The 18,352-nt window shown below is 31.1% G+C and overlaps 1 protein-coding gene and 1 pseudogene across 1 annotated transcript; both read left to right on the top strand.

The window, feature by feature from the left end:
* The first annotated feature begins 3,828 nt into the window (after positions 1-3,828).
* On the top strand, positions 3,829-9,285 carry LOC120115147 (calreticulin-3-like). Its single transcript, XM_039135922.1, has 14 exons — positions 3,829-4,004; positions 4,928-5,035; positions 5,362-5,554; positions 6,102-6,360; positions 6,535-6,591; positions 6,684-6,731; positions 6,903-6,989; positions 7,065-7,122; positions 7,412-7,479; positions 7,742-7,837; positions 7,919-7,975; positions 8,075-8,158; positions 8,599-8,631; positions 9,001-9,285. Exons 1-14 carry the CDS (start codon positions 3,893-3,895, stop codon positions 9,010-9,012), a joined length of 1,272 nt encoding a protein of 423 aa, XP_038991853.1. The 5' UTR covers positions 3,829-3,892; the 3' UTR covers positions 9,013-9,285.
* Positions 9,286-12,359: 3,074 nt separating this feature from the next.
* On the top strand, positions 12,360-16,406 carry LOC120115145 (annotated as a pseudogene).
* The last annotated feature ends 1,946 nt before the right edge of the window (positions 16,407-18,352 follow it).

Raw genomic sequence — 18,352 nt, 5'->3', positions numbered from 1 at the left:
ACAACTCAGTTCCATTGGCAACTCAGTTAGATTTCATGTTCAACTCGATCTATGATTATGTTCGAATCGAGCTGAGCTCAAATAATATCAAAGTCAAGTTTAATTCAAAACTTAATTGAACTATCCGAGTTGGGCTCAATCAGGTTTAATTCAAAATTCATTATAGAAGCTTGAGTTTAAATCGAACTATCCGAGTTGGGCTCAATCACGTTTGTATACATGATTTACATATTTGAATTTGAGTTCAAATTCCATTCATATATATATATATATATATAAAGCATATTGCGCGCTTAGTACTTAAATTATCAGTTTTGATCCGTTTTGATATCTAGACTTTTAATTTTTTTTGAAAACATATCTAACATTTAGTTTTTATTTCATTTTAGTAGTTCACTATTAAAAATTTAACGAGTGATTTGCAGGTGGCACCTTTTTTATAGGTAAGTTGCATCACTCACCACTCAATTATCTTCTTACTCCTATTCTGGTCACTAAAGTTTATTTTTTTAATTTAATTACTTAATTTTCAAATTACTCATAATTCAATCATTCTAACTTTCAAATTTATATATTTTTATTTTTAATTATATATTAATAAAATAATAATAAAAATGCCATGTCACAAAAATAATTAATAAAATAAAATAGAGTGATTAAAATAGGAGCAATTTGAAGGTTGAGTGGTTAAATTGAAATTTTTTAAACTTTAGTACTAAAATAGGAGTGAGAAGATAATTGAGTAACGAATGATAATTTACCCATAAAAAATGTAGGGTCGTTAAGTTTTTAACTGGGAGATACTAAAATAAAACAAAAACAAATGTTAAGTATGATTTTGAAAAAAATGAAAATTTAGATACTAAAACGGATCAAAACTGATAGTTTAAATACTAAAAACGAAATTTACCATGATTTCTTTGAAAATAACTCAAGTGATAACTCAAGTGACCAGGCCCATGATTTCTTTGAAAATAAGTTCCTTTTCACGTGATATCGGTACAAGGAAAGTCCAATTTTTCACACTATAATCTCGTTTACCATGTTGGACCACACACTTCTTTGACAAAGTTGAGCACCTAATAAGATTCCTTATTGGATTGATTGGTAGTGTAAAACCATCCTTGTTGGAATTTTATATAATCTTAATATTCGATCTATTAATCGAATCCTTCGTATCGAATATTATATAAATTTATTATAAAGAATATTGAGGATAAACATAAAATTTAAACTCGACGAATTTTGACTTAATCTTATAAAATTTATTCTTTTAAGAAAATAATGAACTCATATTTTAATTTGATCATGAATAAATGTAATTATTTGTGTATAGAATATGTAAGACTTATATCACAAATAAGTACCCAAAGTATCATCCTTTTCATTAAGTACCTAAAGTATTTTTTGGTCAAAACAAGTACCTAAAATATTTTAGGTCAAAATAGGCACCTAAAATATTTTATGTCAAAATAGATACCTAAACTATTTAAATATTCTCATCTAAGTTCTAAAAGTTAACATTTGACATTAATAAAAGAATATTTTAGGTACTTAGATAAAAAAAATTAAGTACTTTAGTTACATATTTTGACATTTTTGGTCAAAACAAGTACCTAAAATTATATTTTAGGTCAAAATAGGTACCTAAAATATTTTATGTCAAAATAGATACCTAAACTATTTAAATATTCTCATCTAAGTTCTAAAAAAGTTAACATTTGACATTAATAAAAGAATATTTTAGGTACTTAGATAAAAAAAAATTAAGTACTTTAGTTACATATTTTTGACAAAAAAATACTTTAGGTACCTATTTTACCAAAAAAAAAATAACTTTAGGTACTTACTTACCAAAAACTTAAGTGAAAAAGATAGTATACTTTAGGTACTTATTTGTTATATAAGTCAATACATAAATATGATAATATGTGTACAAGTACATATATTTATTTTGGGTATATTATGTATTTAATATATAAACTATTAGTTTTAGTCCATTTTAGTACCTGAACTTTCATTTTTTTCAAAATCATACTTAAATGTTTAGTTTTTGTTTTATTTTAGTATCCAACCGTTAAAAAATTAACGCGTTTAGTACCTACACTATTAGTTTTGGTCCGTTTTAGTACCTAAACTTTCAATTTGTTTCAAAATTAACGTTGAATTTCTAATAGGGTACTAAAATAAAACAAAAACTAAAATTTAAGTATGTTTTGAAAAAAATTGAAAGTTTATGTACTAAACGGATCAAAAATGATAGTTTAAGTACTAAATGTGTAGTTTACCCACCATTAAAAACTTAACGCGTTAGTGTCTAGACTATCAATTTTAGTCCATTTTAGTACCTATACTTTAAATTTTTTCTTCAAAATTTAATGTTAAATTTTGAAATGGTACTAAAATGAAATAAAAATTAAATTTTAGGTATGATTTTAATTTGGAAGTTTAGGTACTAAAACAGACCAAGATTGATAGTTTAGGTACTAAACTCGCAATTACCTATTTTATTATATTATATTATTATAAATACATTAATTTGGTTTCGTATTGAATAAATATAATTATTTATGTATAAAACATGTAAATGAAAATGATGTTATGTTCATATTGATTTTAGTAATATGTGAAATTTGAATTAGATTGAAGCTTTATGTATACAATGACATATAATCAAAGTTCATATATCTTATTGCACATTTAATAAAAACTCATATGTAATTTTAATATTTGAAAAATCAAACTCTTTACCATTTGTCTTAGAATTACTAATTCTAATAAAATTTTGGGTAAAGTACGCAAATGGTCCTCTGACTATATGATAGTGCTTTATTAAGTTCCTCAACTGTTAAAGTTACAAAATGGTCCCTTAATTATGGAGAGCTACTTTATTGAGTCCATCGACTATTAAAAGCTACAAAATGGTCACTCGACTATTCAATATGTTCCAAACTCGTCCTTTTTTTGCTAAAAATTTAACGATTAATTGAGTTGTATATTAGCATGTTGACTGAGATATGATAGTTGTTTGAGATTATGAGATCATATTTTATCATATCTCAGTCAACAAGTTAAGTATATCTCAGACCATCGTCAATTTTTAACGGAAAAAGATAAGTTTGGAACATAATGAATAGTCGAGTGGCCATTTTGTAACTTTTAATAGTCAAAAGAATAAAAAATAACTCCCTATAGTTAAGAGACTATTTTATAACTTTTAATAGTCAAGGGACTTAATAAAGCAATATTCTATATTCAAGGGACCATTTGTATACTTTACCCTAAAAATTTTACAAGTTAATAAATTTATATGGTGAGTTTATAATAGAAACTTAGAAGCACCTAAAAAAGAATATAATATAACTGGGTCAATTTTTTCATTAGTCTACATATAATATCTAATTTGTGAATTTAATTAATATATTACAATTTAATTTTTTTAGTTCTTGTACTTTTTAGAAATTTAGAATCTCATTCCTGACCTAAATAATAATCCCTAAATTTATTAAATTAAATTTCTTAATTGATCTCTATATCATGCGGAAGTTGTAGATTTAATTTTTATTTTCTAATTTGGTTATTTTAAGATCATGTGATTTTGTTATATTATTCTTTTACTGTTTAGATTAGTATTGAATTTTAAAATTTTAAAAATATAAGGTCTAAATATAATGAAAATAGAGTATGAGAATTAAATATGAAATTTAGTTATAGTAAGAGGACTAATGACGGAATTTGACCACATATATACATTATAGACTAAAGTAAAGACGCAAATATAGTTATGCCAAGGGCTTATATGACATTACGCTTTCTATATGCTTTTAGCTTTCTTTTTTAGATCAGAACTCCATTAGAAGTCAAGCTTTGATGACTTGAAACTTAGCCAGAAATGGTGAAACTCGTCGCCAAGCAGTCGTTGCTCCTTTTACTTGTCCTATGTCTTCACTTTCTCTACTTCGATTTCGCTCTCTCCGAGATCTACTTCGAAGAACGCTTCGAAGGTAAAAAGATGAAGGAAAATTAAACACTTTTGGATTGATTTGTTCTTAGCAAATTAGTGATGAAATTTCCGTTTTCTTCTTTTTAGGATTTAGTAACGCAAAATCTGTAGCTAAAAGTGAACATAGAGGATTCGTATGGTAGTGATAAGAAAAAAAGAAGATTCTGGAAGTTTTGGTCAAACAGTTTGACTTTGTTACTGTACTTGTAGTTTATCATTTTGATGATGGATGCTGGTGTGTTTCAATGATTTGAAGTGACTTTATATTGATTGAAGTGTGTTTATCATGAAAATGATTTTTTATTTTTCTTATTTTGGTTTCTATAATTCTTTTGGATCAATTTTTTATTTGCAAAGTAGCCGACCGAGAAGTTTCTGTTTTCTTCTTTAGGATTTAGCAACGGAAAGTCTGTAGCTTAAAGTAATTATTGAGGATTCATATGGTAGTGATAAGAAAAAGAAGATTCTGGAAGTTTTGGTCAAACAGTTTGACTTCATTACTATACTTGTATTTTATCATTTTGATGATGGATGCTGTGTGTTTCAATGATTTGCAGTGACTTTATTTTGAGTGAAGTGTGTTTATTATGAAAATGATTTTCGATTGTTTTTATTTTGGTTTCTATAATGCTTTTGGATCAATTTGTTCTTTGCAAAGTAGCCGAGAAGTTTCTGTTTTCTTCTTTAGGATTTAGTAACAGAAATTGTGTAGATAAATAAACATAGATAATTTATAGGTTAGTGATAGGAAAAGATAATTCTGGAAGTTTTCGTCAAACAGTTTGATAGTATCTTTGTACTTGTGGACTGTAGTTATCATTTACCGTGTGTTCTAATGATTTGAATTGATTTTATTAAGTGATTGATTATGAAACTGATGTTCGATTTTTCTTGTTTGGTTTATTTTATGGGATTTGGAGACAGATGGGTGGAAGAGCCGTTGGGTGTTATCAGATTGGAAAAGGAGTGAGGGAAAAGCCGGCACCTTTAAGCATACTGCTGGCAAGTGGTCTGGTGATCCTGATGACAAAGGTATATTTATACTGTTTTATGTATATATAAATGTTGAATCAGGAAGTCTAGTAATTTGAGGTAAAATATGCAGTTGCTATTATATAATTGATTCTGTAAATTGGTTGTGTTCTATCAGAATTGTTGTTGTTATTATTATTATTTTGAATTTGTTCATCTAAAAGGGGTCAAATATAGATGTCTTAATATCCAGGGCCGCATGAAACATAGTTACATATATGGAAGGCCAGCCAAATTTTTGCCTTTGACTCTGTGTGTCTACATATATGGAAAACACCACTGAGGGCTGACTATAGCTGATTTTTTTATGCTTGGAAATCTTGCAGGTCTTCAGACATACAATGATGCCAAACATTATGCTATCTCTGCTAAGATACCAGAGTTCAGCAACAAGAACAGAACTCTAGTGGTTCAATATTCTATCAAAATTGAACAAGACATTGAATGTGGTGGTGGTTACATTAAGCTTCTCTCTGGTTATGTAAACCAGAAGAAATTTGGTGGTGACACTCCCTACAGGTCGAGCAATTTGTTTGATCATATAATTATAATTGACTTGCAAATCCAGACTGAGATAATTAGTTATCTACAAGAGAAATTAGACTGTTGACCTGCAATTTGATTTTTCAAAGTATTTCAAAGATGGGTCAAGGATATAAAGCAACACAGCAATTGGCTTAGTGAGGAAACTATACTATTATTAAATGTCTGATTGACTTGGTGACTTGATTCAGTGATGCCAACTCAGCCAGTGACATGACAAAATAATAAAAATCTGGTTATAGTAATTTTATTAGATAAAGTATAAAAATGTCATTTAGTATGAAGAACTACCCACTAGCCAAAATTCTTTTTCCTCTTATGTTTATGTCGAAATCACATCTGTTACATGTGTATGCATATTTTGGTACCACATATCATTTTCTTGTTAAATTGCATATTTTACTTGACCTGTTGGAGGCATTTTCCTTTTTTATATATATTCTATAATTGAAGCCAATACTATTATAAGACTTGCTTCGAATTACTTCAAATGCTAGCTGATTGGGCTTTTGCCATGTTGCAGTTTGATGTTTGGACCAGACATTTGTGGCACACAGACCAAAAAGCTTCACCTTATACTATCCTACCAGGGACAAAATTATCCAATTAAAAAGGATCTACAATGTGAAACCGACAAGCTAACACACTTTTACACATTTATACTAAGGCCCGATGCCTCTTACAGTGTCCTAGTTGATAATAGAGAGAGAGAAACTGGCAGCATGTACACTGATTGGGATATCCTTCCTCCACGGAAAATCAAGGATGTTAAAGCCAAAAAGGTCAGACTAAGAGTCAATATGGGATATTCATTCATAGACAACAACTCTGAGATGATGCATCAATATTATCCGGAAATAATATAGTTCCTCTCATTGCTTTTTGAGTTCGCTTGTATGTTCTAATCTAATTGCCTGCTGCTTCAAAAAATTAACTCATTTTTCCTATTTCTACAGCCTGCAGACTGGGATGATAGAGAATACATTGAGGATGCTAATGATGTCAAACCAGAGGTAAGACATTCTTATTGTCTTTTCAGAATGGTGATATATGAAACGGTCATGTGATTTACTATGAACTAACTTTATTATCTGGTTTTATGTAGGGATATGATAAAATTCCTGCCGAAATTCCAGATCCTAAGGCAAAAGAGGTTTGTGCTCTTTATTAAAGTCCAATGGTCTTATTTCATATGGCTAAAACAGTTTCAGGACAGACCGCTTGGACTGATTACCTTTCTTTTGTATAAACACATTGGCTCTTTATTGATCATGTTGTTGATATGCTTTCAATGATAAGAAGTCATTCTTTACATGCCTTGTAGCCTGATGATTGGGATGATGAAGAAGATGGTATTTGGAGACCACCCAAGATCCCAAATCCAAAATACAAAGGACCATGGAAGCCCAAGGTACTTTCAAGCGTATAACATAAGATAGAAACTGACATTTCTTCAAAATTTCTAACCTTTGCATGCCTTCTGCAGAAAATCAAGAACCCCAACTACAAGGGAAAGTGGAAGACTCCATGGATCGATAATCCAGGTATGTTCTATTCACCAGATGTCAGTGGCTTGATGGTAAAATCACTAATTTGAAAGTTTGAAACTAGAGCATAAGCAGGGGATTTCAACTTCTCAAAATGCTTATTACAGTCTATTTAAGTGGTCACTGAGCTGCAATCCAAACTACTTTTTGCATTTCTAAACGTTTGCCTGTCGAAGATTGCAGTATACACATTGCAATATATATCTATGCCTGTCCTCAGTCCAGTCTCGAGTATATACTGTCTACTTTCTGTTCTCATTGTTTCTTCCTTTTTCTGTCTCCTTAGAGTTTGAAGATGATCCAGACCTCTATGTGCTGAAACCAATCAAATACGTGGGTATTGAAGTCTGGCAGGTAAGCATCAAACATTTCTTCATATGCTCCTGGTGGTTGAAGATAGAACTTCTCTTTTTATGAACAAAAGAAACAATCCTATTGTGCCAAAAGTGACAACTTTCCAAGATGGTGGTGGTTATCATTTTTTTTCTTCAGTAATGTTAAATGACATGGCGTGCCTCGTATTCCATGGTACATTTGCATGTTGGTTGGCAACCCATATTGAATGCCTAAGATCAGCTGTATAGCAAAACTAAATGGATTATATTTCATATTGCAGGTAAAGGCTGGTTCAGTTTTTGACAACATATTGATTTGTGATGACCCACAATATGCAAGAGAAATTGTAGAAGATTTTTCGGGCAACAATAGGGAGGTGAGCTGTAAATTTCCGGACTTCATTTTTACAATGAATTGAGCTGTCTAAGCACCTAATAATTTGCATTATAAATTTCAGGCTGAAAAGGAGGCCTTTGAAGAAGCAGAGAAAGAACGAAGAGCTCGGGAAGAAGAGGTTGTTTGCACTTATATAGTTTCTCATAGGGATTTGAATTGGGAATGAGCTATATTATATATGAATTTTGTTGAAATCTTTGAATGGCCATTTGTACAGGAGTCTAAAAGAGCAACAGAGGAGAGTGAAAAGCGTAGAAGAGAGAGGGACCATCGACATAGAGACAGGAGACACCGAAGAAGGGTATTTTATTTGTCTTCATCATGTATGAATTTTGTTGAAATCTTTGAATGACCCCAGGTGTTTATTGTTCAAATATGTGAGATCAAGTTAGATCGAGTTTCAATCATGATAAGCCAAGTCTATGGTTTATCTTAGGTTGCAGAATGTTTCTAGACGTCTCACAACGTTTGCTGATAATTGATTCTAATATACAATGTCATGTATATATGTGTATATGCACACATGCACAAACAGCCCTATGAATAGGAAGAAAGCATTTCTAGGTTACTTAGAAAGATAAAGGCGACGGATGTAATCACGAGTGAGTGAAGTCTGATCACTGAGACTGTCATCGTTGCACCATGTTAGAAAGAGAGGCTGAAGTACAAACTGTTAGAATGTTCCCTTATTTTCCTTGTATTCCAGTTTGATCTGATATTTATTCGATTTTGTTTTGGCAGCATGATCCTCGTGATTATCTGGACGATTACCATGTAAGTCCATTTCCCTCTGGCCCTTCACAGTAGTTACTTTTGGTTGAGTTTATATATGAATAAATCGATAAATGCAGTCGTGGTAAAAGTCTCTTTCGGGTTGAAGGGCTTGGGGTCGGGGATTTCATTCCCCTATAATTTATGGGAAACATTAAGAAATATGATATCCTTTGCATTTAGGTTTTGGGCAATCATAGATTCTTCTCTCCTTTTCATTTTTTTAAGAGCTTCGAATTAGATCCGCCTATATTAGACACGACACAAAAAAGTCAAGTAGGTATATCGGTATCCGACACTGCAGAATCCAAGTAACATATTCGAAAGCATCCCGACCAAATTTCTAACCACAGGTTCTTTTCCTATCTGTAGGATGAACTATGATGTGGCCTGCTGCTACTTTGCAAGTTTTCGGGGCTCCATTTCGATAAAGAAAAAGCGAAAAGCCGAAGCAATCTGCCGCTCTAATATAGTCAGCGTTACTGTCGTATACCGTCGACCGAAACATGTCCGGTACCGGTTATCTTCATCACTGTTGTTGTAACGTTAATGTTGTAGTGATGTGAAGATTTTAACTGGAACTGCTTATTCTATGATCCGCCATGCATTTGGATGTTAATTTTTTTTTTTTAAAAAACCTGGACCATTCAACTTAAACCTTTTCGCTCATATCATTTTAAAATTATTTTAAAATTTATTTATATAAAACTAATTTTAAATATATGTATTTTTATATTTTTCTTGTACGAAGACTTAATTAATACCTGAAAGTCCACATTTCTTCGGTCTTTTGACAATCTCTCTCTTCCCCAACACAATAATGATGGGATTGTGCCAACAAAATTTAGAAAAGTTAGGCAGCGGTTCGGTCGTCTAATCTAAAACGGATTGTTTTCTTCCATGTGAGATGAACCGGTCCCAACAAAAAAAAAACCCGCATCCATGTGATTCAAATGCACAGTTTTCAAACGACGGCCAGGATTTACTTAAGGTTGTGGGACTGTTATGTATTTATTTAACAGCTTACCTTTACGGGTTTGCCATATTTGAAAGAGTGGTAGGTAAAGCTAACGATGTCTCATAAAAAGGTGACACCAATTATGTCACCAATATGGGTCAACTTCACACTTCAAGATCATATTTTAAATTTTGGGTAAATTATATGTTTAGTACTTAAGCTATTGATTTTGTTCCATTTTAGTATTTAAACTTTTAATTTTTTTAAAATATTTAAAGTTTAGTTTCGTTTTATTTTAGTATCCGCTATTAAAAACTTTAGTTTCTGTTTCATTTTAACATCCCGTTCAAAATATAATGTTGAATTTTGAAAACAATTGGAAGTTTAGGTGCTAAAACGAACCAAAATTGATAGTTTAGGTATTGAACGCATTAAGTTTTTGACGGAGGGATACTGAAAGAAATGAAAACTAAACGTTATGTATGATTTTAAAAAAGATTAAAAGTTTATGTGCTATATGCATAGTTTACTCTAAATTTCTCCTATGTATATTTTGTTGATAACTTATTTTCATCATCCTAAAATGTTATAAATTATCTCTCCTCTAAAATTTTATAAATTTATTATCTTTAATATAAAATTCATGCGTTCGTCTCTATGTTTGATGATAGTTGATGTATATTTAAATGAATTCATCGTTTTTACGAACCAAATGAAAACAATAATTAAAAAATAATTAATATTTCTCGAGGTTCGAGTTAGAACACTATATATATTAAAAATATAAACTTTTAATGTCAAATGGTTTAATCAATTTACTTATTATTAAATGTTAATATTTTTAAATTAATATTCTATTTCGTAAATTTCCCTATAATTCCACGAAGTTTTTAGCTTTAATTAATTCTCACCGACAAGTAACTTTATAATAACTATAATAGTTCAAATCAAATTGAAAGAAGGGTAAACCACCTGTATAGTCACTAAGTTATATGAAAGGTTATTTTAGACTACTAACTTGTGAATTTTTCAATCAAGTCATCAAATTATTAAAATGGTTCAATCAAGTCACCTATTATTATCTGTTAATAAAAATATTGACGTGACAGTTAAGTAAATTTATATAATTATGCAATTGGTCCTCATTATATTCTACTAATTTGTCAATCATGTCAATAAGTTATTAAAATAATTTTAAACAAGTCACGTTAACTTTTCATGACCAGTGGCTAACAATTGACATGATGATTAAGAAAAATTTGTATAGTTATATATTTTATCAACTTGATTAACTACCACATTAACATTTTCTATCGACAATTAATTATCAGTAGCTTGTTTTAAATCATTTTAATAATTAAACACTTGATTAATAAAATTCATAGTACAATGATTAAAATAGAACATATCTTACATGCTAAACATAATTTAGTGACTACATAAATAATTTACCCTTAAAATAACATATACTAAACATGCAAGCAAACAAAAGTGTTCCTAGCCTAGGCCTGTAAATGAATTGAACGTTCAGCGAACCGTTCATGAATTGTACGGCAGGAAGTTCGTTTATTTATTAAATGAACGAACATGAACAAGATTTTGCATTCGTTTAATTAAATAAACGAACACGAACAAAGGGTTTGTTCGTTCATTTACGTTCGTGAACGATCGATTATATGCTCGTTTATGTTCGTTCGTTTATGTTCATTTATGTTCGTTCATTTATGTTCAAACAGATGGCAAGTTGAATATGTTACGAAGATTATTGAAGTTGATTGGATTTCAATAAGATTGTTTTGTTGAACAAATTCACTTTAAGACTTTATTATGTTCATATAGCTTATTTATGATTTATGTATGTTTTTTGTCGTATTCGAACAAATTAACTCTAAAGTTGCAGGTTATATTAATGAATTTTAAGTTGTTATTATTGTTGTTTACTTTTTTTACATTCATTTGTTGTGTTTGAATAAGTTTGTTTTTTGTGTTTGTGTTGTTTGTTTATATTCGTTTATTGTGTTCGTTTATGTTCATTTATTATGTTCGTTTATGTTCATTTACGTTCGTTAATCATTTAAATGAACGAACATGAACAAACTATATTCCTTAATGAACGAACATGAACAAAAAAAAATTGTTCATTTATGTTCGTGTTCGTTTATTTATTAAATGAACGAACATGAGCATACCTCTGTTCGTGTGCGTTCGGTTCGTTTACAGGCCTAAACGTTTCATTGTATGAAGTATGAACAAGAAAAAAACGTTTGTGTTAGTATTTAGTAGATTAATTAATTAATTTAAACCAAATACTATAAAAATTTTAAAATAATCTTTTATTTCAATTTTATTCGTAATATTAAATAAATATTTTTTATTAATGTCGAGTAAATACAAGACATTAAATGTTTAAAAATAACATTTAATTATTTAACATTAAATATTCATATTATTATCATTGTTGATGTTCGAATCTGATACATCAAAGAATAACGATAAAATCTTTACCACCAAAATCATTTTATAACTATAAATCAATTGATTTAAAAGATTTTTATTTCAATAAAATAGTCCCCAATTCATAAAATATCTCACTAATATCACATATTTCAAAATTTTATCAAACAAATGCAAAATCCATTTATTTAGTTAATTTTCCACCACCAATCTTTCATTCAATATTAAGATTATTATTATTTTCTCTAAAAAATGTTTTTCACACACCAAAACACACACATTATTGACAAGCTGACAGCCCACAATATTCATTGTCTCTCTCTCTCTCTATGTATATATATATTTTAAAAGAGAAAACTTTCTATAAAGGAGAAATTTTCATTTTAGAGAGAAATATGCAAATGCTCTCTAAAGCTTCGTCTTCCATGGCCTCCGTTACTTGTTCCAAGGTTTGCTTCTTTATTCATCATCATTTTTATTGATTTTTTCTTCCTTTCCCCTCCTTCTGTTTAATACTACTTGAATTTGTGTTATTTTCTGGAAAAGAAATGAAGAAATAACTGCAAAGATCTGTTTTTTTTCTTGAACCTTATCTGGGGAAAATGAAAACAGTCTTGTTGTAGCTGATTGAGGAAATGGGCTTGGGGAAAATGAAAACAATCTTGTTGTAGCTAATTGAGGAAATGGGGTGTTTTCCATTTGATTTTTTGTGTTCTTTTTTTCACTTTGTTTCTGTATATTTCCCTTTTCTTATGGCTTAGAGTTAGTCTAGTTTAGCTTGATGGGGAATCTGGGTTTTGGATTTCTTTGATCTATATTTTGCATTTTTATGCCAATCTTAACCACTTTTCCAAATTGTGTCATATGATTTTCAGTAGTTTTGCCTTACAAGAACATTTGAAGCTTTTGTCACCGCCTGTTGGTATGGATCATTTTTGTGCAAATGGGGTGATTTATAGTACAGAATTTTTGGTTGCTCGCCAACTGTCTTCGTCTTTTAAGAGCAGTCTTAAGGTGGGAGAGCTTAGTTCCTCACAAGGAAGTCCCATACTTTCCAATTTGGGGTCCAAGTACCTTCACCATTCCTTAGTTGCCTGTTGTCTTTGCGGTACACTATCTAATCTGAGATGAATGTTATAGAATATCGATTTGGCTATCCATGCTGCACGATTGCAACTAAGAACAATGGTAGGAAGCTCTTATGCCGAGTGATATGGATCTTTGGAGAACCATACCTCAAAAGATAACTATTAGGGTGATAAAGCTCGAGCCCATATATAAAGAAATTCCCTACTTCTCAATGTGAGATTCGAGCCACATACATGCAATTAGGCGCGTAATAAATTTGCATCATATTAATTGTTTCATACACATCATAAGGATAAAGCCTCAACTTCGACATGAACTTGTTGTTTTCTCTCCGTGCATTTCCTTGTATTGTATGTATGTAGACTGACATATGCGAATTGGCGGTTTACAATCATTATTGTAATTCAAAATCCTTTCTTTTGGGTGATTTTGTAGTTGACTATTATTTCAGGAACTTTATTTTGAATATATGTTGGCTTATGGTTATATTTGGAATCCTATTCTCAAATTTTATAGGTAAGGAGTGGCTTTGTGTGTGGCCAGGGTTGAGGCAGCTTTGCATAAGAAAAGGTCTCGAGTATGGCTTGTGGTTATTATCAACACCCCTCAAAACCTTGCGTGGAGCAAGTCGCTCTCTCAGGGTTGCTGAGTTTTGCAGTGTTTCCAACATGTCTTCATCATTACAAATTGAATTGGTGAGGATGCCTCTTTTGATATTCAGATTCTAAATTTTGTTATAATAATTCTTTACTTGTTTCTTTTTCTTGATTGTTTATTTGGCCTTCTCTCTCTCAACTCATAATTTCCGTTTGATATTGTTTTGACCTTGCAATAATGTTTTTAGGTTTGTTTTTGAAGGTTATAGTAACTGAATTTCATGTACGATATCAACATATTATAAATGAAATGTCACTAACCTTTTTGTTTTTCAGGTACCGTGTCTTCAAGACAATTATGCTTATCTTTTACATGATGTGGACACTGGCACGGTTGGTGTCGTTGATCCATCAGAAGCTGTGCCAATAACCGATGCTTTAAGTCGGAGAAATTGGAATTTGACTTATATATTGAATACCCATCACCATCAAGATCACACTGGTGGGAATGCAGAGCTGAAAGCAAGATACGGAGCAAAGGTATATAAATTGTTCTCTCTTGGTTCAGTTCCATAGCCCACTTGCAGTGCAAATAACGTTGTCCGTGAGCAAAGGTATACAATGTATGAGCTGGGCTTAGGCAATGAAAAATGGACTGTAGCCCAGCCTGGCTCATGGACAACATTATTTGCATTGCATTGAAAGTTGTTTTTTTCAGATAGTTTTTGGACCATGACATATATGAGTTTTCAACTGTTCCATAATGCATTTGAATCACGGATTTTTTAAAGATAATGAACGGTATAATCATAATAATAACAAACAGTTGTTGTTCATGTAGGTTATTGGTTCGGCAATAGACAAGGACAGAATTCCTGGAATTGATATTGTTCTAAATGATGGGGACAAATGGATGTTTGCAGGTCATGAAGTGCAGGTCATCGAAACTCCTGGTCATACCCGAGGTTAGATTCATTAGTCGATTTTTTTTTAAAGATTTGCTGTTATAATGTTTGAATGTGTAGCAGTCATATTGTTGTCCACATTTTTTGGTAGCCTCTACCTTCTCATTCCTCTTTATTTCACTTTTAGCTATGGGAATTTGGGTTTGAGTGTTGAATACGTGTGTGTCCAAGACTATGCTATGTTTCAATTTTTTAAAGTCTTTCATGTATTCGGAGGTTATATACCCGGACTCGTGTACAAAACATTGGATACAAGTGTCGGCCATGGTTACTTTAAGTAAAACGATGAGTCGGAGGAACATAGTTTATTATTATCAGTATTGAAAATTGAAACATGTCAAGCAGGACATATTAGCTTCTATTTTCCGAGTTCTGCAGCAATATTTACCGGAGATACTTTGTTCAGCTTATCATGTGGCAAGCTTTTTGAAGGAACCCCGGAGCAGGTAACCTACATCTATAATTGACGATATATTAATTTACAGTGTACATAACCTAAGAGTTATTTGGACTTAGGTATGGGGGTCGGATATTGGCTTGTTAAATACTTTTCCAAGTATTCCATGTATTGTAAGGTCATATTTCCATTCATGTGCAGTGCTGGACACAAGCGTCGGACGTAGATATTTGAAGAAAAAATGAAAAGTCGTAAAATGGGAATTAAATGCGATATAAGCCTGGATTTTTGATAGTATACATCATGATCTTTCATGATCCAGCAAATCATCTTTGCTGTTCTCGATACATATATTAATGGCTGAATTCTACTCTGCAGATGCTTTCTTCCCTTCAGAGGATCACGTCTCTGCCTGATGATACAAACATATATTGCGGTCACGAGTATACATTGGTTAGTCGATTTATCTTTTTGGTTAAAACTCATTAAATTTTCCCGGCTCGGAATACCTAAAGGAACTAGCCATATATGTACCTGTTTTGGCAGAGTAGTTCAAAATTTGCATTATCAATTGACCCCAAGAACAATGCGCTTAAGTCGTATGCAGCACATGTAGCTCACCTTCGCAACAAGGGGTTGCCTACGGTAATTTCCGCACTCCATCTTTTTCTCCGACCTTTCAAGGATTAATGGTAATGCTGGTGATTTTTAATTTTATGTGTGTGTGTGTTTTATGATTCATCTAAAGGATTAGATCATGAAATTTGTCGGAAAAACGACAATGGTTTATTTCACCGAGCTAAGGGTGTTCGTCGTTCCTATTTTAGAACACAGATGCTTTTACATACATGTGATAAGGACTTAGACTGCTATTTCCGTCCAGCATTCGATCTTCTTACATTACTTATTCGATAACATGAGCCTTTCTCCATTTATCGAACCATATATCGGTTCAGCTCTAACCTTGTTACATCAGTTGTTTTAGATATTCACCATTGGCATCATTTTTCTTTATCGAGTTCGAGTCGAATGAGCTCCACATTTGCCAAATAATGTTTTATTGACTATCAATATGCCGTTTCAGTTTCCAACTACATTAAAAACAGAGAAGGCGTGTAATCCGTTCCTTCGGACATCGAGTGCGGAAATCAGGCAAGCACTAAATATTCCGGTCGACGCGAATGAGGCCGAAGCCTTGGGTGTCATCCGCCGAGCAAAGGATAATTTCTAGGGTTTGTTAAAGACTACATTGGCGTATGTGTATAGATGTTGTTAGCCCTTCCAAATGTGAAATAAAAAAAAAACACAATATTTACCAATTCCAATATGCTTTGTATATTTTTTCCCCAAAGTTTGGGATTTGAATTTTTAAATCTGAAAGTTGGAGGATTAAATTTCTAAAAATAAAAGTAGAGGGATTAAATTCTGTGTACAAGCATTAAGTCTAATGATACATTTAGGTGGTGTTTGTTTTTACTGTGTAAGGTCTGCAAAGCTCTTATGCCTGTGTCGCGCAGACATTGAGCTTCGCAGACCGTTTGTTTTTTAGAAGACAGAAGCTCTTCTAACGTCTGCGCGTGGTCTGCGCGGCGCAGACGTGGTCTTAGGTCTGCAGACGTCTTTTAACTTCTTCAAAGAGGTTTTATATTTAATTTTATATTATATTATATTTGATTTTAATTTTAATATTAATTTTTTAAATAAATAAATTAATATTATATTATAGATATTAATTTTAATATTATTTTTTAAATAAATTAAATATTATTTTTTTAATATTATAATATAGATATTTAATTTTATATCATATAAATTATTTTATATATTATTAAAATTTTATATTTATTTTAATTATTTTGATTTAAATTTAAATATAATATTTTTTGGATTTGTTATTTTTAAATTATATTTAAACTTTTTATACAAAATGTAAGTATTCAAACCACATTACTTAATAAAAAATGATTTCATTATTTGATAATTAAGATTTTAAAATATAAAAAATTATAAATTATGTTTTTAAAATTTTAAAATATAATCACAATTAAATAAAAAATAATCATAAAATAATTTGATAAATTAAAAAATATTTTCTAAAAATATCATATAATTATAAAAATAAATTATGAATATATATTTTAAAAAATTAAAAGTATTACATAATTGCATATTTAAAAAAATCATATAATTTAATGATCATTTATAAATTTTATTCTATAAAACTTATAAAACTAATAATACATGTAATTATGTGAGACTTATAATAGAATTAATAAGGTGGTGTTTGTTTTTCTAAAAAATTTATTATTGTAGTTGTATGAATTATTTAAATTTCAGTATTGTAAAACTAAAATTATTTAAATCTCAGTATTGCATAGGGATGGCAAAAAAACCCGAACCCGACGGGGAAAATCGAAAACCGAATTAAACGGGTCGGGTTCGGGGATGATAAACTGGGACGGGGAAAACCCATTTATTTTAAACGGGGACGGGGACGGGGACGGGTTTGGTAATCCCCGCCCCGATTACCCGATTATCCGCCCCGATTACCTGCCCCGATACCCGACCCGATAAATATTAAAAATAATTATTTATATATATATATAATATTAATAAATTTAATTTAAATAAAAATATATATTTATATATTTAATTTAAATATATATATATATACCCGGCCCGATTCTCGGCCCAATACCCGGCCCAATACCCATTTAAATAACCGTTTATGCTAAACGGGGATACCCGTTTCCCCGGTTTTCCCCGATTACCCAACGGGGATCCCCGTTTAAATCCCCGCGGTTTTTTAAACGGGGACGGGTACCGGTTTTTTAAACGGGGACGGGAACGGGGGGACCAATACCCGGCCCGAACCCGGCCCGTTGTCATCCCTAGTATTGCAAAACTCTTTTAAGTTTAAAAAAATCAGTTTATTTATATTTTAGTTTATTTTAACAGTATGCAGACGTTAAAAAACAAGCAGTCTTCTTCTCGCATACTAGACTTTTGGTCTACCTCTTCTGCTGTAGATGTTTGCAGACTTGGTCCGCATACTGCAGACCTGATCCGCATACTACATACCTTTTACCTTTGCAAAAATAAATACCACCTTAGTCATCAAAAAGATTGATGAGGAGGATCATGCCATAATTAAGGTTGTAAACAAGAGTAGACAGATGATGAGTTATTTGAGACCGATTCGATTAAAATTCGATAAATACTAGATTTAAATGGATTTGACTTGAAAAACTCGTAAGTTGCTCGA

The sequence above is a fragment of the Hibiscus syriacus genome, unplaced genomic scaffold (genome assembly GCF_006381635.1).
Source record: "Hibiscus syriacus cultivar Baekdansim isolate YM2019G1 unplaced genomic scaffold, ASM638163v2 tig00110258_pilon, whole genome shotgun sequence".
In the NCBI taxonomy this organism is placed as follows: domain Eukaryota; kingdom Viridiplantae; phylum Streptophyta; class Magnoliopsida; order Malvales; family Malvaceae; genus Hibiscus; species Hibiscus syriacus.
The sequence above is the reverse complement of the archived record's forward strand: the minus strand, read 5'-3'. Positions and strand labels throughout refer to the sequence as shown.